Below are 25,395 nucleotides of genomic sequence, written 5' to 3' on the forward strand. Positions count from 1 at the left end.
ACAGTGAGTGTTTCTAAACTTGTTTTGGTGCATTGGAATACAAGGGTCAGACCAATTAACGGCGACAAACAGATAGCACAAGGAACGCGCAACAATGAAGCAGCCAAGCCCATGCAGCCATTGGGAGAGTACAAAAGCCTATGGTCGCATGCAGGAAGTGATCAAACGTAGCAAAGAGCAGACGAATTTGTGAGCCATATTGCTTATAGTGCTTGGGGTTTCAGTACCGCAATTAGAAAAACATTGACAGCATACTAAGCTTGTGAATTTAGACCTTTTCGAATATTTTTTACCTTTCGATTCGGGCACAACTTTACCACACAAACGTTCGGCATCACATGGAAGCGAAGACGAATAAACGTTTCAACACGTGGATGTCGATCGATTCGGTGAACCTTGCTTTGAGAACGGGAAGTGGGAGCCTCGGGAAGAAGATCCTCTTCCTTATCGTTCTCGCGGCGAGATAAGCTGCGAGCCACGCGCTTTCCACGACGGAGCCGCGTCACCGCGGGGGCACATCACTCCCGCGTAACAAGGCGAGGAGAAAACGTAGTTCGCTCTTTTTCAAACAATAATAGCTGTATTACGTCACCTACAGCCAAAGATTTGACGTTGTTGTCAAAATATAATGTGCATGTGCCTAAAAAGAGCAATAATAATAACTTTAGCAATCTTTTCGCAGTTCGCTATTTCTATTGGTCGAATTCTATGGAGGTGGTGGAGACACGGGATGGACCCCGCAAGAGGATATAGTGCCTGTGTATTTCTATTGCTGTGAGTTTACTAGGGCGCCTTGCCATTTAGAACTGGTCATTTTTATTGACTGAAGCCCAACAAACAATATGCTTCCAAAAACAAGCTTCTCCAAAAAGCACTTGAGTGCCCCTTTAAGACGACACTTACCTAGGCTGTACATAGATTATTCTTAAAAAGTTTAACGTCTATACCATATTTAGCTTCGGTTATAGCGCGCTTCAAATATGGCACAAACGACAATCGTCAAAAACCCGTCGTCCTTCCTCGCTTTTTCGGGAATTTATTTCTTTAAAACAAAGCATGCCAGAACATTGAAGCAAACGACAGTGTCCTTTCGCAAGGAATGCAACGCCGCATGTAAAAATTCGAAAAAAAAAAGAAAGACGTTTACAATACACTGTAACGCCGAATTAGAGCGCAGCTCTTGAGGAGGAGGAGGAGGAGAAGGTATGAAGAGGAGGCTGTGCCCTTCCTCCTCTCCTGCTCGCCTCCCATTTAGGGGAACATTTTCTGCTAAATTTGGCGGAGAGCTTTTCCCGCTAAATTTAGCGGGAAAATTTTCCGGCAAATTTAGCGGAGAAATTTTCCCGCTAAATTTAGCGGGGAATTTTTTCCGCTAAATTTAGCGGGAAACTTTTTTCGCTAAATATAGCGGGGAAAATTTTCTGCTAAATTTAGCGGGGAAATTTACCCATAATGCACCGCACGGTTACGCCGATGGCGACGGCGACGCCGACGCCGCTCAAGCCGGAAACGGGCGCCTAAGAGCTGCGCTCTAAAAAAATTACGAATGTACCTCACCGCTTGAATCCAAATAAAACCACCCGCCGAACTCTGTAAGCACCTATAACAAGCCGACCTCGCGATAGCGCAAGATGGAGATTCCTTTTCGTTTCGCCACTCCATCTTGAGCGAGCCTACTCAAATTCGCCGTTGCAAGTAGCGTCAAGACAACATTTCTCATTCATCAGTGTTCTGTTACACCATAATTAATCACTGCGTTCAAAGGCCGCTCAGTACGTATCGATTTCCAAAAACAAAACTTAAGAATTCAGGTTTTTTCCCGTTTGTTTTTAAACAAGCTCATGCTTTATCAAGCAAAAAGTGTCGGGCAATTTAGAGCACGGTTTTGAAGTTGCTGTACAGCAAACGCTATCCGCCGTGTTAAATTGTGGCGGTGGTGGGAATATTGAAAAGTCATTTTCTCGACAAGAAAAGGGAATGAAATTAGGTAATATTTTATGAGATCGTTGCAGATAAAAAATTGTGAGCATTAGAACAATTTTACTAAGCGTTCACGCATGCGTGACGCCGCCATAACTGTAGTTCATAGGAGTCAGACGCCAGTTCACGAGGCAGCTCGAGCCGCATCGCTCTGCTCGCGTAGACCCTCAACGGGGTTACCGACCATAATTGGGTTGTGTGTGTGTTTATACAGCCTAGAACTTGGTCTGCCTTACAGGGGCGACGAGTCTCCCAGCTGTAGATGAGAAATTTAGCCAGTGCGGTACAGCCGCTAGCCTGGGGTCTTTAACGTGCTTCACGCAGTAGTGATACACGACCGCACGCCGGTTTGATGCTCATCGGCGTGCGGTCGTGTATCACTACTGCGTGATGCAAGCACAGAAAGACTACAGTTCCCACGATGCATGGCGGCAGTGGTAACGTAATAAAACTGGCTTTGAAATTGGTCTATTGACAATAATGAAAAAATATTGGTCTACTGATTGTCTGGAAAGAGCCAAGGCGCTTACGCTAGACCTTTTCATTCCGATGGCACATCACTGCGGACATAGGGTAACTAACTCAGATGGGGTCTTGAATTAGTAACGCTGTATTGCGGGGGAAAAACTTAGTTGCCCGATTTCTGGCCGGGGTTGCTAGACTGTCGGCATCTTTAAAAAGGATTCACTGTCCAAGTATATACACGAACTCCGCTCTGTTACGTCACGGCGCGGTGGTGGCGCGCTGGGCGCACTTCCGGTCTGTGGCTGTGGCGGAAGTCACCATGCGGGACGTACATTCCTGTGTTGTTTTCGGAAGATACCGGACAGAGACCTGCTTTTTCGTCAAGACGCTTTAACTGGGGCTGTATGAAAAGAGGCGCGAAGAGTCGGCGGCGTGTGTAACCGCGCAAAAACGCTAAAGTAATGCCGAGGAGCCGGCTGCGTCTGTAACCGCCGTAGTAACCGCGGAGGAACGCGACAGCAACTCCCAGCCCAGCGAAACGGCTCCTATACAGCCATTAGCCGAGACCGTGGCCGGACGAGTATAGTTCCAAGGAACGCCACCCCACAGAGAAGCCCTCCTCCTGGCGCTCCGGCCTGCACGCCAGGAAAAAGCGCACTCGGCCGTCGCTCTTGTGTTCAGGCATTGCTGGTTAAGGGGGGGGGGGGGGGGGGTTCTGCTCCTTTCGCCGCCGAGAAGCATCGCGACGCCTGAGGCATCTATATCGTCGGCGGCCGCATCCTCGGCAGTAGCGAAGCGTAGCCGTCTACGCCAGTACACCGCAGACGAACTAAGGGATCCGAAGAACGACATTCATGCTTTCGCATTCACAACTCATAAGAAGTGCTTAGGTGTCCTCGGAATTTTGTTTTTCTAACACGGAGCGAGCAGAAGCGTTCAGGTTATAGTATGGTAGTCTAGCGGCTTCAAATGTGAAATAATTTGTGAAATAATTACACTCGGCAGCAAGATCACCTCCATGGCGGGTATGTGACGCAGTGAAAGCCATGGTGCAATTGTATGCAGCACGTGTGTGAATGTAACTTTGACAAGCTTGCAATTGCACGCGCTTTGTTACACGTGCCAAAGCATTTCGTGCGAGGCCGCTGTCTCTCCAGTCACTGCTGCGCAGGTTTGAACGTGTTGCGTCAGTTCAGTTGTGACCATAGTGCTAGAAACAATAGCTCCCCCACTTGTGATTTGCACGAAAGCAGAGCACAGTGCCGTGATTACTTTTGTGAGATATGAGGGTGTGTCTGGTGCCGATAGTTTGTGCACAGTATAAAAAAGTGCTTTGTCTCGAAGACGTGTGTTTGGGTGGGTGCTGAAGCTCAAGGAAGGATGCACAAGTGTCAGCAACGAAGAAGGAGCCGGACCCCCGTCAGCGTCCACAGCTGATGACAACGTTCAGAGTGCGTGTGAAGCGACTCTGTCGGATACACGAGTGACAGTGGTGGATGTGGCAAGTCATTTTAAAATCTGCCGAGGACCTGCCAACGCAGTGGTCCATGACAGACTTGGGTTTTGAAAAGTTCGTGCGCGTTGGGTATTGAAACATTTGTGCGGATAAGTTTTGAAATCCTATCGTATGTATAATTGCGTATACTAAAATACGTATATACTTGCATGTAGTAAGACACGTACATAGTTGCAAGATTTCTAAAATCTTTTTTACGCAGCAAGCTCCCCCCCCCCCCCCCCCCTTTTTTTTTCTACAGGATAATTGCTTTGTTTTAGACATGAGCGGCTCACCAGACGTCGAATCTGGATCTGTTACACCCGAGTTAGTGCCCCAACCAGAAAAGAAGGTCGAGCTGGATGTGGGCGGCGAAGAAGAACCCGGGGAAGAAGTTGCGGGGGACGACGGTGGGCCGAGCGTCGGAGTGGCGGGGAGCACCGTCGACAAGATCCAGTTCCGGAAAGCCATGGACTCCATCATGGTGGCCAGGACGGGGCGAGGACCGTCAGTACATTTTACAATCATCCAGGTCGCGTACACACTTTTCGGACGCCAAGGTCCCGCGTTTACTGTTCAAATGGGAGCTTCGTAGTGGCTTCAGACAACAGTTCAGAACATTTTTTTTCATCGTCTCCAAGCGAATGAGATTTGCTGCTTTAGCCGACAAGAAAGCCCAAGAACGAGTAGCGAGCCAAGAAACGTGGACGATGATGAGCCATCCCTGGGTTCCTTTGAACAAACGTCGGAGGATAAAAAGAGTCTGTTGGACGCGGAAGGTCGACGTCCAGTGTTTGACTCTCGCATTCAAACGCGTTCGACGAGTGCAGTGGAGAAAAAGGCAGCTATTCGGAGAGCAAGTCGTCTGCTCCTTGCGCAGGGGTTGCGGCGACTTCAGAACGACGCCAAGTTCTGATTAACTTTGATTGGAAAGATAGTGGGTAGAATTCAATGCTGGATGCCTTGAGGTCTACTTATAGGCGTCCTGACATCATCGCAACCCATGTGCAAGAAGCAGACGAACTTTGACTCCGCGTAGCTTTAAGTCTAGCCCCTGATCGTTCCAACCAGAGCTCGGAGTTCTGACGTCCGCACGCGCTCCAGTCTCTTCCGCGGCAGCTTAAGCCGACACCTACCATATAAGAAAGCCTAAGCGCTCACATTTCCTGCGTCTCTAGAGAAGGCCCCAGTAGGTCAGATGTTGGACACAATTACGGCGTCAGAGTTCGGCTATAGGAGTCGTGTTCTCACTGATTGGACAACAGGACCCAGCCAAACGCTGACGCAGCACTCGTGTTTGATCTGTGTCTGCGTTCATAGTTCATAGTGATAACGTCAAAAATGCAAGTGCCGGGGCTTTGGTCATTCTGGGCGGTATTCGTTTAAGTCAGCAATATCTTTCGTCTTCCAAACAACGCCGTCGAGCCGACCGTCTCCCAGACCGCGCCATTAATTAGGGCTCCGCCTAAATGTTCACTTTGTTCCGCGATTACCGCGACATGCAACAAAGTAGCAAAGTCGGTTGTTTTGGCACACGCATCAATGTAGTTGTACAATGCAAACACTATTTTTTTAGAGACCAAAGACGAAAGATATTAATGCATTGCCCTAATTTGGACAACTGAACCTCATGATGTTGAAACCCTGAGAATGGGATATACTAGAGGAGACAGAGGAAAGGTGACCGCCAAGTTTGTCACCTTTCTTTTGTGTCCTCTATAATATATATTCAAGTTTCCTTCCCAGTCTGGTGGTTTAAACATCATGATTAATACGCACCTCTCCTGCACGTTGACCATTTTTGTTTCAACTCAACCTCGTTGGCCGAACGCAGGATGTGCGTTTTGCCTTCGTGTGAATGTGCCGGACAACCATAACCAGTCATACCGTCGAAGATCGAGCGCTAGCCGATGCTTCTTTCTGTCGCTGACGACGAAACAGAACTTGACTGAACGGGAAAACACTGTCTTCATGCGTAAGACATAATCGCACAAGGCGACGGTTGAGAACAGTGGGAGCCTCACCAGACTTCGGAACTAAAATACAGGATATATATATATATATATATATAAAAGATACGGGGTTTTAATAACTGCAAAAATAAAGTATACGCATCGCCGGTCGTCCATTATCGGCCCAAATGTAGCACTAGAGAGTTTACCCAGATGCCAACGTTTCAAAGATAACAGAGTCCTTATTCAAAAGTTAAAAGCGAGTTTTAGAAATTTTCAAGAGGAAAATGGCAGCCAGACGGAGCTCTCAAATGCTACATAACGCCAGTTAAAAAAAAAAAAAAAAAACGGGCGAAAACGGGCCTTATTTTTTCCATTGAAAGTTTCAGAAAATTGCGTATAACTTTTGAATGTGATGCACGTTAGTTCTGAAACTTTTCCATTTGGTTCAGAACGCTAGCGCTGAATTTTGTAGGAGATTGCGCGTTCGGCGAATCGTAGTTTATTTTTGAAAAAAAGAAAACCCTGTAGTTTTTTTTTTTTAACAACCTGTGCAAATAGGTGAAACCGCTCCGGCTCACGCCTCCTAGGTGGCATTATTCCGCTTCTTACATTAGCAAAAGGCAATGGCTTCGCCCTTTAGAAAACGGCTTTCTGCGCATGCGTGGAAATGGCCTTGTTCACAAACAATTAGTTGATTTATAGCTGAATCTGCGTTGCATCGCACCGTTCTCCGGCTTATCTTGCCGGGCGTTCCCGGCCGTTCAAGAGCGCTACGCTTCACCGCGCAGGGCAGCCGTGAAGGCAGGCCAAGATGCGGCCGAGGCCCAGAAGAAGATGCTCATCACCGCAGTCGTCATCGTGGGAATCCTTATACTTATACTGGCTCTCGGCGCCTTCGTAATAATCAAGATTGCCGGTGAGAGACTTTGCACGTAGCTACGATGAATTCATGCGTTGGTGGCTAGCGCGGATAATATGAACTCAAACAGACCGGCGATGCGAAAACCCAAATGACAAGGCTGTCATTCCCGTTCCCGCATCGCCGACCTTGGGCCGACTGCACGAGTGGTGACTTTAGCGCTCACTCGCGCTTCCTACGCGCTTCGAAGCCGTCCTAAACTGATTTAGGGGTTTTCGATGACGCACAGCAAGTTCCCAATTGAAACCACGTGTTTATTTTTACTCACTAGAAGGTAATCATAACGTTTTAGGTAATTCGTTCACGAATTAGTATGTTTTTTTTTAATTACTCGACGTCCGCCGTGGCTGACGATTTGTTCCCGAAAATAGTTTATTTTATCTCACCCTCCCTATCTTAAAGAATTTATGAAAGTCCTTGGTAGAAACACCCGGTATCGACCTTTTCTACGCGGCCGCCGCCATTTTGAATCGCGGAGCTTCCGGTGTGCGAGAACATATCGTTTTGTTTTCGCAACACCACTGGGACGAGCTCACGTGTAAAGACGACTGTATTGCCTTTTTTATATTATTTTACTTGCTCCAAACTGTCTTGCCTTGCTTTTCTTTTCTTTTTTTTTCGTATGCTGGAAATGTTATTTTCGGCATACGAAAAAAAAGTTTTGGGGACGACGGTAAATGAAAATGGTCCTCATAAATAATTGTTTTAGCACGACTTGTATAATTTTTTTTTTTGATATTACAAGGAACGCGCGATATAGCAACAAACTATTTCAATAATCTACTGATCGTATTTTTATAGTATATCTGTTATTAAAAAATAACTTGATATATTTGAATGCAATTTCTAACGGAAGGTGAAAAATGAGTAATTACTATTTTAAACCCGAGAAACTTATAACTGTAAGTCGTTAAACGTTACTTTTTTGAGCGGCGTGCACCGCTCAAAATTTCTATACACTATATATATTTTCGTGATTGACCCTTAAAGGAGCTGTGCAACGATATTCAATTGGAATGCTTTTCTCTCTACACGAGCTTACTGGCACACCTGGGACTCAAGGATACTCACACGCAACGCCATTGGCCAAGAAACTCCTTTGTTGCGGTGTAATCTCAAGGCAAAAAGCGATCATTTTCATTCAATCTCTCCTTTGTAAAATTTGATGACGTAACTCGGGGATCGCAGTACACCCAAGTGACGGTATTTGAATGCGGTTCATAGATTGGACCCGAGCATTGCGTGGGCACTCGACTTGGGCTCGTTACAATTGCTAGCTCGAGAAGCGTTCGGGTTGTGACCCGTGTCCAATCGCTGCAACGACGACAACAGCCGAGCCATAACAATGTCTGGAACTCAGCGCGTGTCCTGCGCTTTGCCAACCCCAGCGCGTGGCTATGATCAACACTGGCGGCATATAATCGGCTCCAGATCACGTGGCCGCTTGTTCTGGCTACGAGTTGAGGGGGTGAACGCTGCTCGTTTTTCTTAATTTTTTGGGGAGACTTCTATTGCATGGGATGAAAAACGAACGCGTGTTTCATAGGTCATTCACGTTAGGGATCCGTTTTATGCGGTATTTGTGCACAGTACAAAACTTGTTGCATCGCTCCTTTAAACATCTAAGAATTAGCGGCCTGCATTGTTTGCTTGTTCTAAAGCTAACCCCGTGAATTTCTTATTTGACAGGAGATGCTGAGACCACTACTCAAGGTAAGTATCGCAATTTGAGCCCAACTTTAGACCCACCTCCCGTTTCTGAAGGAACAAAAAAGAATAAAAAGTTTGCTTTAAATTTCAACGCGACGATTAGAGAATTCAAATTGCCGAGTCTTAAAAGTTCGTTTGCTGTCACTGGCGACCAAAATGTCGCAGTACCCCACGCTGACTCGGTGCATTTTGTTATCCTTTCTTGAGATTTTACTGACCGCCACAGGTCAGTGCGTCAAGAAGACGCGACCACAAAATAGCTGCCTCCGCTAGCGTCCGCGAGACACGACCATTTAATGCTGACGTGAAGACGCCTTCTAGCGTCCCATCATGCACGATCTACAGTAACGTCTCTCAGCATCTCTGCACGCGCTCTAATGAAGCATTTCAAAGGGTGCAACCCGACGCACGACGAAAACGCGACCAAAACATATCCTATTTTGCCCGCCAGGGGCGCTGCTCAAAACTTGAGAGCTACAGGTCTATGCGGGGCGGAAGTTCGTCTTCTTCTTTTGCGGAGGTTGTGGTGACGTCAGAACGCCGAGCTCTGATTGAAGGATAGTGGGTAGACCTCAAGGCAGCTTGCTTCGAGGTCTACCTACTCTCCTTCAATCGGAGCCAATCACAGCTCAGTGCTCGGACGTCACCACAAGCCCTGCAAAAAGAAGCAGGCGAACTTTCGCCCCGCATACGAGCTGCTAGGAGGTGCCGAAAGCGTCGATCGTCTGCAAAGTTCTAAGCCTTTCCTCCTAGCCATGCGAAAACGCCGCGCATGCGCACTTGCGACCAATCTCCACAGGAGGCGTCCGCTATTAAATTTCAAACATTCATTATGGTTTAGGATGGACCTGCTCTTCAGTCTAGGCTCTCTGCCACATGCACCACCGCTACTAAGCCGCCGCCAAGATCGTGGCCTCCGACATGGCACTTCCGTGACGTCGTATGGGTCCATTTCTTAGGACGCGGTAAACACACCAGTCGCAGGCGCGTTTTTGGTACACTATATATAAATTGAAACGAAGTATAGCGGAATTCCGGACGTGAAATCTGTAGTGCATATTGTACCCTTCGCCTCATGGGCCTTTTACGCTATTTGTTTCTATACAGTATGCATTGCGCCCCGTGCATTCACGAGGGCGCCCATCAAACCACTCTGCCATCTTGGCCGCGAGGCGGCTATGCAGTTGCTTCGTCTCAGACACGATCACATGGTCGTGTCGCCGGGGGTCGATTGGGATTTCGAATTCGGCTCCCGACGTGCCGCCTTCTCTCCTAGCCGCTGGATGGTGCTGCAGGCGCCCCAGTCCGGGCGACGAAAAACCTTTTCGCCCGTCGATCGAAATAGTCGGGGGACCGAGAGGCAAAAGTCTCTTAGTACTCCAGGAAGGCACCGAAAACAGGCAAGTGTGTGCGACCGGATCTAGGGTAATCGCGGGACACGAGGCCTGGGGCCCTCTTTGTGTGTAACTCGGACTTTACGGGCGTTTGTAAATATATGTGTAATGTCGTGGAGTATTTGTAGTTTAGATGAAGTGTTTTGCAGCGTCGTGCTTTTTTGTACATTTTGCCTACCGGTCCCCCGACTCTATCGATCGATGGGCGAGGTGGTTTTAGAGCGCAGCTCTTAGGGGCCCGTTCCCGGCTTGAGCGGCGTCGGCGTCGCCGTCGGCGTCGCCGTCGGCGTCGGCGTCGGCGTAACCGCAACCCTCGTAACCCTCGTGAGGGTTACGAGGGTTACGAGGGTTAATCTCATGAGGGTTACCCTCACGAGGATCACGAGGGTCACGAGAGTTACCCTCACGAGGGTCACGAGAGTTGCCCTCACAAGGGTTACTAGGGTTACCCTCACGAGGGTCACGATAGTTACCCAGGTCACGTGAGCGCCCCTGGGGTCACGTGACCCCCCGTTGACGTCATAGCCACTGATGACGTCATCAATGACGTAACTGATTACGTCACCGGCATCCGCATCGTCATCGTCATCATCACTGATGACGTCATCAGTGACGTCACTGTTGACGTCACCTGCATCCGCATCGTCATCATCATCATCATCACTGATGACGTCACTGATGACGTCATCGGCATCGTCACGTGGCCCCAGGTCACGTGACCCCCAACGTCACGTGACGTCCCAAGGTCACGTGACTCCCACAAGGTCACGTGACTCCCACGAGGTCACGTAACCCCCCGCCACCCGAGGTCACTTGACCCACCCCCTCAGTACCCTTCCCTCCTCCTCCTCAAGAGCTGCGCTCTAATTCGGCGTTACAGGGAGTTGTAAACGGCTTTCATTTTCTCCTCGCCCGGACTGGGGCGCCTGCAGCGCCATCCAGTGGCTAGGAGAGAAAGCGGCAAGTCGGGAGCAGAATTCGAGATCCCAATCGACCCCGCGGCGACACGGCCATGTGATCGTGTCTGAGGCGAAGCAACTGCGTAGCCGCCTGGCAGCCAAGATGGCAGAGTGGTTTGATGGGCGCCCTCGAGAATGCACAGGGCGCCATAACAATGAATGTGGCCGTCTCACAAGGGGCTGATTTTCCGAGAAACAGCGGGTGAGGCACTGTAACGGCATTAAATACAGTCTTTTCTGGCATTATTCATGGTTCCATACTCCAAAGTCAGTAATAGCGATGCTGGCGCATGACTTGGCATAAGCCCTCCTCGTGTGAAGCGGCCTTTATCGACGAGTTATTTTCAAGGTGTTCTCGTTGCCCTTTTTGATGTTGTCTTTCGCAGCTGCTACTACAACTGACCCTTCTCTTAAACAGTCTTCAACCAATCTCAACGAATGTAAGTAAAAAGGCACAAAGAAGTTACTTTAGTAGTTTGTAGCACTTCTTTTATGGGTTGGCGGCATGGTATTGCAATGGTCGCAATATGACAGTTGGCTTCGTAACTTAGCGTATTGAAAGCGCCCCATATGGCATTTTGCCCCTTTCGACTGTAGACGTTTTCGCCTCAAGAACCCTAGTAAAATTTAAAAAAAAGTCCGGCTCCTCACGGAGCATTACTAATTTCCCACTTTATGTTGAGAATTATGATAAATGTAGGAAAATGTTAAATTACGTATGTACAGTCACGATCAGAAGACTACGCGCATGCGTGCATGCCGGCGCCGATGGTCTCTCCGCTTCTCTCGACCTATTCTTTTTACCGGCGGTTCGAATCGTTCTTTACCGCTTCTAGGACGCAACGCTACGTCCCCGATGGCGCTGATAGCAGACAGCGGGCACGCTTACCGCGCCCTTCAATGTCTATAATATATCTTTAATATTGTCACGTGTGGTGACCAATAAACAAGAAATGAACAGGAAGAAATAAACGTTTAATGTGGCGAACTTGTGCAAAATAAAAGGGTACAAAAGATAATAACAGAGCGTCGCGGGCGTCGAGGTCGGCGTAGCAGCAGAGTCGAACGCTGGGGCGAAACTGACTCCGCTCGCCTTGCGGAATCCCTTATGTACCCTCGTGGGTTTCTGGATCGCTCGGCGTAGAAGGTTCGGTGTGTAGAACATTCTAACCTCTAATCAGCAAGGCGGTTCTCGAATTCCCTAGAACATCAAATTACACTGTCAACAAAAATGTGTAGTCGCGGCCAGGAATCGAACCCTGGCCTTCTGCGTGGGAGGCAAGCGCGATAACCGTTAGGCCACGCGCGCGCTGCCTACTTGGCCAGCTGCGCGCGCGGCATTACTCCCCCCTTTAAAAAGTACATCGTCCCGATGCAACCCAAAAACAAAACGAAGCAAATAAAACAGAACGGTAAACTAAAGGGTCATTTGGAACACATAAGGTCCACAGTCCTATCGAGCGTAATACGGCTTCAGTCGCACGACGTGGACGACTTCAGGTCGTGGTGGGCGGCGTGACGATGTTCGTCTTCCGTCGGGCATCACCTCGTAGTTCAGCTCGCCGAGGCGACGAAGTACCTTGTATGGTCCAAAGTACCGTTTCAGCAGTTTCTCACTGAGGCCGCGGCGACGGATGGGCGTCCACACCCACACCCTGTCTCCGGGCTGGAAGTGAACGTCCCTGCGACGAAGGTTGTAGCGGCCCGCGTCGACGCGTTGCTGGTCTTGAATCATGAGTCGGGCGAGCTGGCGGACTTCTTCGGCGCGTTGAGCAACCGCCTGGGCGTCGTCGCTGTCATAGTCAGATGGCTCATGGGGCAGCATTGCGTCCAGCATGGTCGTTACCTTCCGACCATGTACCAGCTGGAAAGGTGTGAATCCAGTGGTCTCTTGAACCGCCGTATTGTAGGCGAACGTGACGTAGGGCAACACCTCGTCCCACGTCTTGTGCTCAACGTCGACGTACATAGAGATCATGTCGGCGATTGTCTTGTTGAGTCGCTCCGTCAGCCCGTTGGTCTGCGGGTGGTATGCGGTGGTACGACGGTGGCTGGTGTGACTGAGCCGGAGAATTTCTTGGGTCAGCTGTGCCATGAACGACGATCCGCGATCTGTAATCAGAACTTCGGGAGCGCCGTGCCGGAGGACAATGGAATCGAGGAAAAACTCGACGACTTCAACCGCAGTCCCCGAAGGAAGGGCTTTCGTTTCTGCGTACCGCGTGAGATAATCTGTGGCGACGATTATCCAACGGTTTCCCAGGGTCGACGGCGGAAAAGGACCAAGTAGATCCATTCCGATCTGCTGGAACGGTGCAGTTGGCGGAGGAATTGGCTGCAGGAGACCTGCCGGCTTCGTCGGCGGTTTCTTGCGTCGCTGACACTCGTGGCAGTATCGGGTGTAGTGGTGGACGGTTTCGGGGAGCTTGGGCCAGTAATACTTTTCACGAATACGGGCCAATGTCCTGCTGTATCCAAGGTGTCCGGACGTCGGGTCGTCGTGACATGCTTGAAAGATCTCCTCTCGAAGGTCGGTCGGGATTACCAGCAGCCACGGCGAGTTGTTGTCCCCGAAGTTCTCTTTGTAGAGTACACCTTGTCGAATGGCGAAGGTTGGCAGGGCTCGTGAGAAAACACGGGGCACGGTACTCACCCGCCCTTCCAGGTGCTCCATTAAGGCGCGCAGCTCCGGATCGTCTCGTTGACGTCGTGCCGTGTCATCGGTGTTCACTGCCCCTAGGAAGCACTCGTCGTCATCGTCGTCGCTGCTGCCGGGAGGTGTTTCGACAGGGGCCCTGGACAGGCAGTCAGCGTCGCTGTGCTTGCGTCCCGACTTGTAAACCACAGTCATGTTGAACTCTTGTAGCCGGAGGCTCCATCGAGCGAGGCGTCCTGACGGGTCCTTGAGGTTCGCAAGCCAGCAGAGCGAGTGGTGGTCCGTGACTACGCGGAACGGGCTTCCGTACAAGTACGGACGAAACTTCGTAATTCCCCAGACGACCGCAAGGCATTCTTTCTCAGTCGTGGAGTAGTTTCTCTCTGCCTTGGACAGTGTCCGACTTGCGTAGGCGATGACTCGCTCGGTGCCTTCTTGTACTTGAACTAGTACCGCGCCAAGTCCTGCGTTACTTGCGTCAGTGTGAATCTCGGTGTCCCCATCCTGATCGAAATGTCCAAGAACCGGAGGCGTCTGGAGTCGTCGCTTCAGCTCGTCGAATGCTTGCTGCTGTTCCTCGGCCCATTCGAACCTCTCGGCGTCCTTCGTGAGGTTTGTGGGTGGTGCGGAAATCCTTGCGAAATCCCGAACAAAGCGACGATAGTAGGCACAAAGTCCAAGGAATCTTCGCACGGCCTTCTTGTCTGTCGGCGCTGGAAATGACGCGACGGCGCGAGTCTTCTCTGGGTCGGGGCGAACGCCTTCGTTACTAACCACGTGACCTAGAAACTTCAGTTCGTCATAGGCGAACCGACACTTTGACGGCTTGAGGGTGAGTCCGGCGGTCCGTATGGCTTGAAGAACAGCACGGAGTCGTCGCAAGTGCTCGTCGAAGTCGCTGGAAAACACTACGACGTCATCGAGGTAGACGAGACAGCTCTGCCACTTCAGTCCTGCCAGTACGGTGTCCATGACACGCTGGAAAGTTGCTGGTGCCCTGCATAGTCCGAAGGGCATCACCTTGAACTCGTACAGCCGATCCGGCGTGACGAAAGCTGTCTCCTCTCGGTCCCGTTCGTCGACTTCGATCTGCCAGTAGCCGCTCTTCAGGTCCATCGATGAGAAGTATCGAGAGTGGCACAGCCGGTTTAACCTGTCGTCGATGCGGGGAAGTGGGTAGACGTCTTTCTTCGTCACCGCGTTCAGCTGCCGGTAGTCCACGCAGAACCTAAGCGTTCCGTCCTTCTTCTTAACCAGTACGACTGGAGAAGCCCAAGGACTGCTTGATGACTGGATTATGTCGTCGTTCAGCATCTCTTGGACTTGCTCCTGGATCACCTCCCTTTCTTTGACGGAGACTCTGTACGGCGATCGATGCACAGGGCGCGCGTCGTCCTCGGTAACGATTCGGTGCTTCGCAACGGCAGTTTGGCGCACCCTCGACGACGTCGCAAAGCAGTCGCGGTACTCGGTGAGGAGGTTAATCAGCTGCCATCGTTTTGGGCCCGGAAGCTTAGAGTCAATGTCAAGCTGCGCTGGCGACTTACTGCCTTGCTGAGGTGGTGATGATTCTTCAGCAATCGCGGCGATTTCGGCGGAGTTCTGAAGTCTCTCGACGTGGCCCACAGCGGCACCTTTTGTGAGGTGTTGCGTTTCATTTCGGAAGTTCGTCACGAGGACCACAGTCCGCCCATCCTGAAGTTCAGCTACTCCTCTTGCGACGCCTATTCCTCTTCCCAGGAGCAATTGAAGGTTGCCTTCCAGGACAACTTCGCCGCAGGTAGCTGTATCGGCCACGACGGGTATGACAACACTTGATCGCGGTGGCAGGTTCATGGTTGGCAGCGACTCGGATGGCGGCTGACGCTGTTTGGGGTTTCTCTGAAGGTGGCACAGGGGTTCGCAGCGTCAATCTGTTTTCACGAAGGTCGATGACGGCGCCGTATTCAGACAGAAAGTCCATGCCGAGAATGACGTCCCTGGCACAGTCTTGTAGAATGACAAATTTCACAGGGCACGTCTCCCCATGGATCTTGACGCGAGCGGTGCATCTTCCGACTGGTGTGATGAGATGCCCTCCGGCGGTTCGTATTTGAGGTCCATCCCACGGCGTCGTCACTTTTCGCAGGCGGCGAGAGAGCCTCCCACTCAATACTGAGTAGTCCGCTCCGGTGTCCACGAGTGCCGATGCGTCGAGACCGTCAATAACAACGTTTAGGCTGTTGGACACCGTTGCAGGGACGTCGGTACGATGCTGGGCGTCGTTAGAGTGGGAGCGCTCCGCCGTTCTTGGAGGCTGTTTGCTTCCGTCGTTTTCGGCAACGTCACCTCCAGGCGTTGCCACACTTAGTTTTCCCGGCGACGCAGGGGAGATAGGCTCTCTCGGCGGGGTCGTTGCGCTGGGGACGCTGAACGTCGTGGCGATGGGGAGCGGGCTTCACGGCGGAGAGACGACACTGTGGAGGGCGAGCGTCGGAGGTACTCCTCAATGTCGCGAGGGCGTTCGTCGTATCTTGGGCGCGGGTCGCTCGGGTGGAACCCGCGCAGCCCCAGTTGTCTGTAGGGGCATCGACGGTAAATGTGGCCGGCTTCACCGCAGTGATAGCACAGGGGTCGTCGATCCGCTGTCCTCCACACGTCGATCTTTCGTGGCGCTGCCTGTTCTGGGTGGGCGTGCGCCCGATCTTCCTGGCGTCGGGGAAACTGCGGCGCTGGAGGTTCACGTCGGGGTGGCGCGGTGTACGGGTGAGCAGGGGGCGGTGGTCGTCGGGTAGCTGCGGCGTAGCTCAGTGTCGGTTGTTCGGGAGCGGCGTTGACAAGAGCTTGTGGCTGCAGCGCCTTCTGAACTTCTTCCCGGACAATCACGGCGATTGAGGGCGAATCCAGGCTTGCGGCAGCAGGAAGAAGCTTCCTGATTTCCTCCCGCACGACGTCCTGGATGATGTCGCGGAGGTCCGGGCCGGTGCAGCTGGAAGTCGAGAAGGCAGCGACGCCGGGAAGTCGCTGGTAATGGGAAGCCCGTGCTTGAAGGGCCCGTTCGATGTTTGTGGCTTCCTTGACGAAATCTTCGACGGTGGCTGGGGGTTTGCGGACAAGGCCTCCGAAGATGGTCTCTTTCACCCCTCGCATCAGGAACCGCAGCTTCTTCTCGTCAGGAGCGTTTGGGTCGGCGCGGTTCATGAGGCGGAGAACGTCCTCGACGAAACTTGTGACGCTCTCGTTTGGCCCTTGGCTTCTTGCTTGAAGAAGTTCCTCGGCCCGCTGACGTCGCTGCTGGCTGGCAAACGTGCGTCTAAGTTCCGTCTGGAAGTCTTGCCACGACGAAATTGACGCTTCGTGGTTCTCGAACCAGATGCGTGCCGTGCCTTCCAGAGCGAAGTAGACGTTCTGAAGGCACTGCTCCGGAGTCCATGCGTTATGGCGAGCAACTCGTTCGTAATGTTGCAGCCAATCTTCAACGTCCTCGTGGACCTCCCCGTGGAATGGCGTCGGAGTCCGGGGTGCGACGGGAAGGTATACGACGGCGGCGGCGGACGGGTTCTGCGACGACTGGTTGTCCATCGTCGGCCTCGTTGGCTGCCTGGTCCGGGGTGGCAGAAGTCCGTGTTCCGGGGGTAGACCTTGGGTGCGGCGACTGGATCGGGTCTCGATCTGGTCTTCGCTCGGTCCTCAGGAGGCTGGGTCCGGACTTGCACTGCGGGAACTCGGAGGGGAGCGCTGCACGGGCATGCGGGTACCCCGCACCTCCACCAAAATGTCACGGGTGGTGACCAATAAACAAGAAATGAACAGGAAGAAATAAACGTTCAATGTGGCGAACTTGTGCCAAAATAAAAGGGTACAAAAGATAATAACAGAGCGTCGCGGGCGTCGAGGTCGGCGTAGCAGCAGAGTCGAACGCATGGGGCTAAACTGACTCCGCTCGCCTTGCGGAATCCCTTATGTACACCCTCGTGGGTTTCTGGATCGTTCGGCGTAGAAGGTTCGGTGTGTAGAACATTCTAACCTCGAATCAGCAAGACGGTTCTCGAATTCACTAGAACATCAAATTACACTGTCAACAAAAATGTGTAGTCGCGGCCAGGAATCGAACCCTGGCCTTCTGCGTGGGAGGCAAGCGCGATAACCGTTAGGCCACGTGCGCGCTGCCTACTTGGCCAGCTGCGCGCGCGGCAATATCTTATCTTGACACAAATAAAATAAAAACGCTGTTCGTTGCTTGAATTAATGGTCTTTGTCAACTTTGACTGTGAGCTTCTGCAGCTGGCGTTGCTATCTACTCGAGAACAATTTAAAGACCTTTTTTACGAAGCGATGCGTCACGCAGCATTTGCCGCGTCATTGAACCGGCATCGAACCGCTTTAGAGTGCACCCGTTTCCTCAGTTCGCGCTCGCGGGGAGTGTCCTCGTAACGCTGACGGACGCTATCAACGCCATCACGGTTGCAGTGCTGTATCTGAGAAGCAGCGAAGGATTATTTGCACCGCCGGTAAATGAAATAGATAGATCTGTGCAGAGGGACTGTCGACGCCGGCAGGTAGGCATGCGCTTAGTCTCCTATCAGTTCCTATGAGCGCGGCTAGATCGCGCTGCAATGCAGTTGGGCCACCGCTCCCGTGTTCCAATTACTTCTGATCGTGACTGTACGTGATATTTTATCAAGACGTGCACGTTTAAAACGCCAGAAGCAACGCTTATAAACAATGCGTAAATTTTTTTCTTGATTGTTAAAACGAGTACAGTAGTATAGTATTGACCAGCTTATATTTCCACTGACTGTACGGTCTCCAACATCATGAAATACACACTCGACTAGACAGTTTCAGGCGACTGTGCCGTATTTGCTTCGGTGAGGATCGCCTATAGACATTTCCCAAAAAGAGCTCTCCGGGCGCCACCATTCTGCGACTCTCGCGATCCGTATTGGCTATAAATTTCTGCAACCCGCCTGAGCACTGAAAACCTGGTCAGCGCGACTCACCACCTGCGTTGAGCATCATTCAGAGTTCGCCAGCCTTTCTTGAAAGCTTTTTTTTTCCTTTACTTTTTCAAGCTGGTTACCCTTTCTTGTGTTATTTTTCACAGCGTGGCTCGTAGCAGTGTACTCGAAACATGCTCGGCATTCGAAAAAAAAAGAAAAGACAAAAAAGCATTGTCCAACGGTTTGCGACGACGGATGGGGTACGAGACAAAACACACGTCCGTTCCTTTGCTTTTGTGCACTGCGAAGAACAAGCTCTTTTATACCGTGCCCTATAAAACAAGTCCGAATTCCGTCTACATATGGTGTGTTATTTGAGATATTTCTCAAATTAACCGTGTTCGGTGCACGAGGCACCGTGCACCGAACGAGGCACCGTGGTGTACGTACGGTATGCTGTTCGATTGTGAGACTCGTTGAATTTCGTGCTCTGAGAGGCGAACACCAATGCCTTTCGGCTATTGTGTGTGGGAAACTATTTTCGACAGTTAAGATCTTTGTAGATTGACACGGGTGAGCGTTTGGCGGCGAGAAAAATCTGCGTAAAATAAAACAAACATTCCACTTGCATTCGTTTTGTCGCGCACGAACTTTATTCGTTTATGTCCAAAAGGTGATACAATGCTTTCTTAAAGGCCTCGAGAAATTATATTCGGCAGAAAAAGAGAAAAGACAAAACGTTCGGAATTGCGCCGACGCAAAACGTCCGGAATTGCGCCTATGCAGGCTGCCACAGTCCATTTACGAAACAAAAAGAAAACCCACAGCCCAGCGCAGACGGGCAACACTGACGTACAGTCTCGAAACCAGGGACGCGCGTTGTATAAACCGTACTTAGATTGCGAAAACCAGCTGAACTTCCCATTGTATAAACCGCCTCGTTAAAGGCGCTGTGGCATACGCAATGCAAAACGTCATGCTTGCATTGCGTAATGCCACAGCGCGGACTTTATTTTGAGGTCTAAACAGATGTTCTGCCTCATAATTCGCTGAGCTGATTTCGTAGATCGCAGTGATTGGCTCTTCGAGTGTTTGGCGGGTAAGTAGACGTGCAGGCATTTCTTAGGGTGTATGTTTAGACCAAAAAACGCAGCCTGAGTTGTGACATTAAGCAAAATGTCTCGCGTGCATTGCTTAAAGGAGCTGTGCAACAATTTTTGTACTGTGCACAAATACCGCTTAAAACGGATCCCTAACGTTAATGACCTATGAAACACGCGTTCGTTTTTCACCCCACGCAATAGAAGTCCCAGAAAAAAATTTAAGAAAAACGAGCAGCGTTCACCCCCTCAACTCGCAGCCAGAACAGGCGGCCACGTGATCTGGAGCCGATTATATGCCGCCAGTGTGGATCATAGCCACGCGCTGGGGTTGGCAAAGCGCAGGACACGCGCTGAGTTCCAGACATTGTTATGGCTCGGCTGTTGTCGTCGTTGCAGCGATTGGACACGGGTCACAACCCGAATGCTCCTCGAGCTAGCAATTGTCACGAGCCCAAGTCGAGTGCCCACGTAATGCTCGGGTCCAATCTATGAACCGCATTCAGATATCGTCACTTGGGTGTACTGCGATCCCCGAGTTACGTCATCAAATTTTGCAAAGGAGAGATTGAATGAAAATGATCGCTTTTGTCCTTGAAATTACACCGCAACAAAGGAGTTTCTTGGCCAAAAGCGTTGCGTGTGAGTATCCTTGAGTCCCAGGTGTGCCGGTAAGCTCGTCTAGAGAGAAAAACATTCCAATTTAATATCGTTGCACAGCTCCTTTAACGTCACAACTCAGACTGCGTTTTTTGGACTAAACATATGTTTCGGCATCGTCATTCGCTGAGCTGCCTCTGTAAGTTGCGGTAATTGGCTCTCCGACTGTTATGCGGGAAAGTAGACGCAGTGGCTTTTTTGGAGTGTACGTATACGAGCGCAACGCACACATATTGGAGCATGACGCAGCGAAGAGCCTTCTTCGCAGTAAAAGCGCACTACGGTGATTCGTAGCCACGTTTCGATTGGCCCGAACAAGGTCGTAGCTTCAGCCGTACTGGCGTGTTATGCGATCACGTCTTTCTGGCCTACCCAGTATTTCTCGCTTCAGACGCTAGGATAATCGGTGCCACCAAAGTAATAACTCACATTCGAACAATGCAGCCGCCACTCCCAGGCATACCCAATGTTTCTTGCTTCAGTCGCTAGATAACGCAAAACAAAACAGCATTGCAGCTTGCTTATACGTCAGTGCTCAGCGTGTATGCCCTCTAAAAAAAGTCTGTGCGTCTGCTTTCATGCACAACACTCGGAGAACCAATCACCGCAACTCAGGGAGGAAGCTCAGCGAATGACGATGCCAAAATATATGTTTAGACAAAAAAAAAAAAAAAAACGCAGTCTGAGGTGTGGCATTAAGCAATGCGAAACGTCACGCTTGCACTGCTTAACGTCACAACTCAAACTGCGTTTTTTGGTCTAAACATATGTTTCGGCATCGTCATTCGCTGAGCTGACTCCGTGAGTTGCCGTGATTGGCTCTCCGAGTGCTGTGCGGGAAAGTAGACGCACGGGCTTTTTTTAGAGTGGTACTCCGTTTCACTTTAGGTATACGACCGCAGCCAAAGAATTACTGAGCAGCGCGAAACGTGCTTCGGCGCTTTGCTCGTTGTCTTGGGGGTTTTTCAATCGCCGCGACTAAATCCTTATCACGCACAAAAAAAAAAAAAAAAAAAAAAAAAAAAAAAAAAAAGCTTATGCGATTGCGGCGCTGTACGTGATTGGCTCAGTTGGGGATAGAGCAGACTCGAAAAGGCATCGAGAGCCGTGACGATGCACTTTTTTTCGCTGCTTGATTGGCACCATGAGATCCAGCGTGGGCAGTGATCGCGGGCCTGTAGTGAAACGAAGTGTGTCATTCACATACCACGCGCTCTACGTTCAAGACATAATCATCTCATGCCAGTGTTCTAATAGATAAAGCGTTGACTTTTTTCTCATCACTTCTCTTTGCGTCCTCTAGCTACCCCTCTATCTAATTCCACAGTCCGCGGAAGAATTCTCTTCAACGCCCTCATTCCAGTTGCGGAAAACGGTGAGGAAGAAATGTGTGCGAGAGGTTTGCATGCGTGTAATTGTGTCGGTCGCGCAATTCTAAAATGTCGAATCTGCCCGAAAAGAAGAAAAAGTTAATATCTTGGATGGTTTTTCGCACGTTGCAGAACGCTAAAATAATACCGGAAGGCTGAGCCAGCGGCGTAGGAGGGATGTGAAAGCTCCAACCTCACACGTTAGCTGAATGATAAATTGTAAACAAAGTTTTTTTTATTTGCGCGCAAATGTTCACTTAACACGGAGCACAAAGTCGTCTGCTTTTTATGCAGGAGCTGTGGTGACGCCAGAACATCGAGCTCTGATTGGTTCTAAATGAAGGATAGTGGGTAAACCTCAAGGCAGCTTGTTTTGAGGTCTACTCACTATCATTCAATCAGAGCCAATCAGAAATAGGCACGCTGACGTCACCACAACCCCTGCCAAGGAAGCAGACGAACTTGCGCTCCGCATAGCTTTGCTTCTGCTATAACGAAGCCTTTGCTAGCAAAAAAATAAAATAAATGGTTGCATGAAACCAAACAAATCACCTCCGGCGGCTGCGTGCGTAACGTGCACTAGTCTACACAGCCTGAGTTTGTAGATACACAAATCACAGCCGAAAGGCCAACAATCTGATGAAAAGTGATTGCTGCATAGGTATACCGGATCGCCGAAATTTCGCGTGTATTTTAAGAGATTGTGAGACGATCTAAATGAATTATCAGTCCCACGCCCTAAACTTTTCTATGGCCTTTGTGACTTTGGGAAGTAAATAACAAGTTTCAGCCGCCTCGATGACTCCCGATGGTTTCTTTATGCGGATCATTCAATTCTCAGTCCATGTCAGGTATTAGTTGCACACCTCCTCACGTGGTCTACGATCTTTTTTTGCAGTTGATTTTTGTTAGAGTGTATCAGACGCCTTTGCTGGTTTAACAGTTTCAAATTTAATTTTTGAGAACATTGTATACTGCGCAATACTGTTAGCGCGAACACAAGATCGGAACTTTTTTTATTATTTTACTTCTGAACTATGTTCGTGGTCTTTAAGTTTCAATTGTTAACTTAGTGCTCTATACGAGGACTTCTCAACACACTAATACTTTAACTACAAGCACTGAATTAAAAAAAAAAAAGATTGACGATTGTTTATGTCGCGTAGTGTAAATTTCACAGAATCCGCTGCTTGACGTTTTCAAATATACTACTTGAAATGCTCGAGAAAAAACAACAACAACTGGGAAGTCATATTTCTACGGCACGAGTGAGACGGAAACTCGTGTACTTTCTTCTCCCTCCTCAGAGGTGGGACGGAGGAGGAGGAGTCTTCTCAAAGCCCTCGGGAAAGACGAGAACTTCGACATCTTCCGCGGCGACTACTGTGAGTGAATCCACATGTCTCTATCTGAGAGCTTATGAACCGCAATTTCTGATGAAATTACATGCCCACTTAAAAGTTAGAGCTATTTGAACCTCCGTACAGCTGAACCTTGACTAAGGAAGTTTCACCGGTCTTCATATCTGTGTTATTTGGGTTTAACGCCTATATACTTCATTATTTTGGGTCATGCCAACATTGTAAACATGCCTTGGATCAAACAAAATGACTACCATGTTTCCAGGTACTTTTTTGTATAAAAAACTTGAGAATAAATAAAAGACTAACATTAACCAAATGTGTGAATGAGTAGTTTGAAAGGTATTTTTCGTCGATATTCGACCGTAAAAAGGTTCGTCTAACTAAGCCAATGAACGGAGTTCAATGAAACCTTTTACAAAAGGTTGTTATACTCAAATTCAATGAGTGTAAGTCTCAAAATAAATCACAAAAAAACGATAAAAAAAAAACAAAGAAAAAGAATCTTGAATTTGTGTGCACAGAAAAAAAAAGAAAAAAAAAAGTCTCCTTGTCGCTTATACTCACACATAGCATCGCGTGAAACAAAAGCTTGAAAACTTTTTTTAAAATGAGCACCCGAAAGCGGATCGAGAAGATTCGAGCGCTTGTTGTACGATCTGTAAATGGCAACCTTAATCTAATTTCCTTTCTTTTTTTTTTCTTTTTTTTTTCAATTTTTTTGTTTGTGCAATAACAGAATGTTTTTGGTTTGAATTTCAGAAGCCCGCACTTATAATTTTTTTCAGTACGATAAATGCACCACCTAAACACACCGTATGAAAAGATTCAGTACCCCTCGTTCATTGGCCTATTTTTACGAATTTTGTTTGACGTGCATAATACGTAGTGTAACAAATAATTGTTCAATAGAAAGTTATTTAGTAGCAGAAGCATCACGCCTGAAAGATATGTAAGCGTAGCGGTGGCAATTAAAAAAAACCGACTTATTTGCATGCCAGAAAAGCGGATCGAACTCAGTTAATAGTGAAACGAGAACACCCAGTATATCTGTCGTAATTACGGAAATTACAAGAATTGTTTAAAGTGTCTCCAAACCAGTGTTTTTTCATATCATAGATGCGCATCTTGTATAACAGTATCTCTTCCATAAAACTAAGCAAACAGTTTGGTGGTTTAGACGTCTAAGTTACATGTAAAGTAACGGGTACTAGAGATCGGACATAGCTCATCGGGATGCAGAAAGAAAGCACGCACGCTACTAACTGCAATTGGTTACGAACGTTGCACCAATAGTGCTTTTTTTTTTTTGTGAAAATAGTTTTATATGACGTCTACACTAAAAAAACAAAAAAACAACAACAAAAAAACAGAGAGACCGAGAAGAGGTAAGGTCAGGACCGTCTGCACGAGTAAACTGTGATAGCAATTAAATTTGTGTTCTTGACTAAAAACACCTGCTATAGGTGGCCGAAACTGCTACCCGATTAACGGGGCTTAGCAGCGTACATCCATTAATTTATTCATGTTGCTTACCATATCTTATGCCCTTCTCTTTTGACGGGGTGCAATCCCTTACCTGTCAAGCTTCTCCGCATAGAGAACACTGTGGTTGCTATATATGTGCCTTTCGTTCACTTTAGAAAAAGCCATCCGTTACGACATGCCCAGATGACGACATTGTTCACCGATGACGATACACATAATTTTTGGGGCTAATTGACCCTAAGTAAACTTCAGGTTTGCTACGGCAAATCTGTCCTACACCTAACAAAAAAAAAAAAAATGTTCAAAAGAGTTGTTTATGTAAAACCCACGCAAAGACCCACGCCTAAAGGATCTGCTTTGCATGCGCTCTTCTGGGGTGCAAAACCGTGTCCGCTAAAAGTTGGAGGGGGTCCTGTTTTTTGTGGACAGTTCTTCAAGCCTGTCCAGGCCAGAAATGGTTGAAACCGTAAGACGTTTAATAGACAGGATAAGTAAGCTAGTTGCCATGGGTTCACGTTGAAACAGCGCGAATGTTACACGGACGGAGGAAAGAAGTGGACGATACAAGCGCTGACTAACAACTGAAAGTTTATTCTCGATAAACAGCGAAAAAAAAAATTAAAGAACACACGACTCTCTAATCATGATGGAATGGCGCCTGCGCACCACAGAATTGGGTGCCATCGGTTACACGATTCCACGGACGGATATTCCTTCATCTGAAAATTCTACCTCACTGTCTGCCAAGGCCAAAAGCGGAAATAGTACCCTCATTTTTTTTAAAAATATATATACATCACACTTAATAGCATTGCACGTAATAGCAAATAAAAGAAGGTTCCCTTTATAATTGAGCGTCTCTGAAGCCATGAAACAGATGGTCTGGAATTTCTCCCAGTGGATGACCGGTCGAGTGAGCAAATCAGTGCTGCCGGCGTCGACTCTCAGCTGCCCGCGATGG

At 49.1% G+C, this 25,395-nt stretch overlaps 1 protein-coding gene across 1 annotated transcript; it reads left to right on the top strand.

Moving 5' to 3' along the window:
• The first annotated feature begins 4,223 nt into the window (after window positions 1–4,223).
• Window positions 4,224–22,978, top strand: LOC120850111. Its single transcript, XM_040222474.2, has 5 exons — window positions 4,224–4,447; window positions 6,684–6,811; window positions 8,504–8,527; window positions 21,519–21,590; window positions 22,893–22,978. Exons 1-5 carry the CDS (start codon window positions 4,224–4,226, stop codon window positions 22,976–22,978), a joined length of 534 nt encoding a protein of 177 aa, XP_040078408.2.
• The last annotated feature ends 2,417 nt before the right edge of the window (window positions 22,979–25,395 follow it).

Source organism: Ixodes scapularis, unplaced genomic scaffold, assembly GCF_016920785.2.
Source record: "Ixodes scapularis isolate PalLabHiFi unplaced genomic scaffold, ASM1692078v2 PGA_scaffold1__304_contigs__length_218370807, whole genome shotgun sequence".
NCBI lineage: Eukaryota > Metazoa > Arthropoda > Arachnida > Ixodida > Ixodidae > Ixodes > Ixodes scapularis.

Bases quoted from the DNA above. Each gene is read 5' to 3' on its own strand.
- LOC120850111 (XM_040222474.2), top strand. From the start codon at position 4,224: ATGAGCGGCTCACCAGACGTCGAATCTGGATCTGTTACACCCGAGTTA. The intron at 6,812-8,503 runs GTGAGAGACTTT...CTTATTTGACAG, and splicing joins CGTAATAATCAAGATTGCCG to GAGATGCTGAGACCACTACT. The intron at 21,591-22,892 runs GTGAGGAAGAAA...CTCCCTCCTCAG, and splicing joins CATTCCAGTTGCGGAAAACG to AGGTGGGACGGAGGAGGAGG.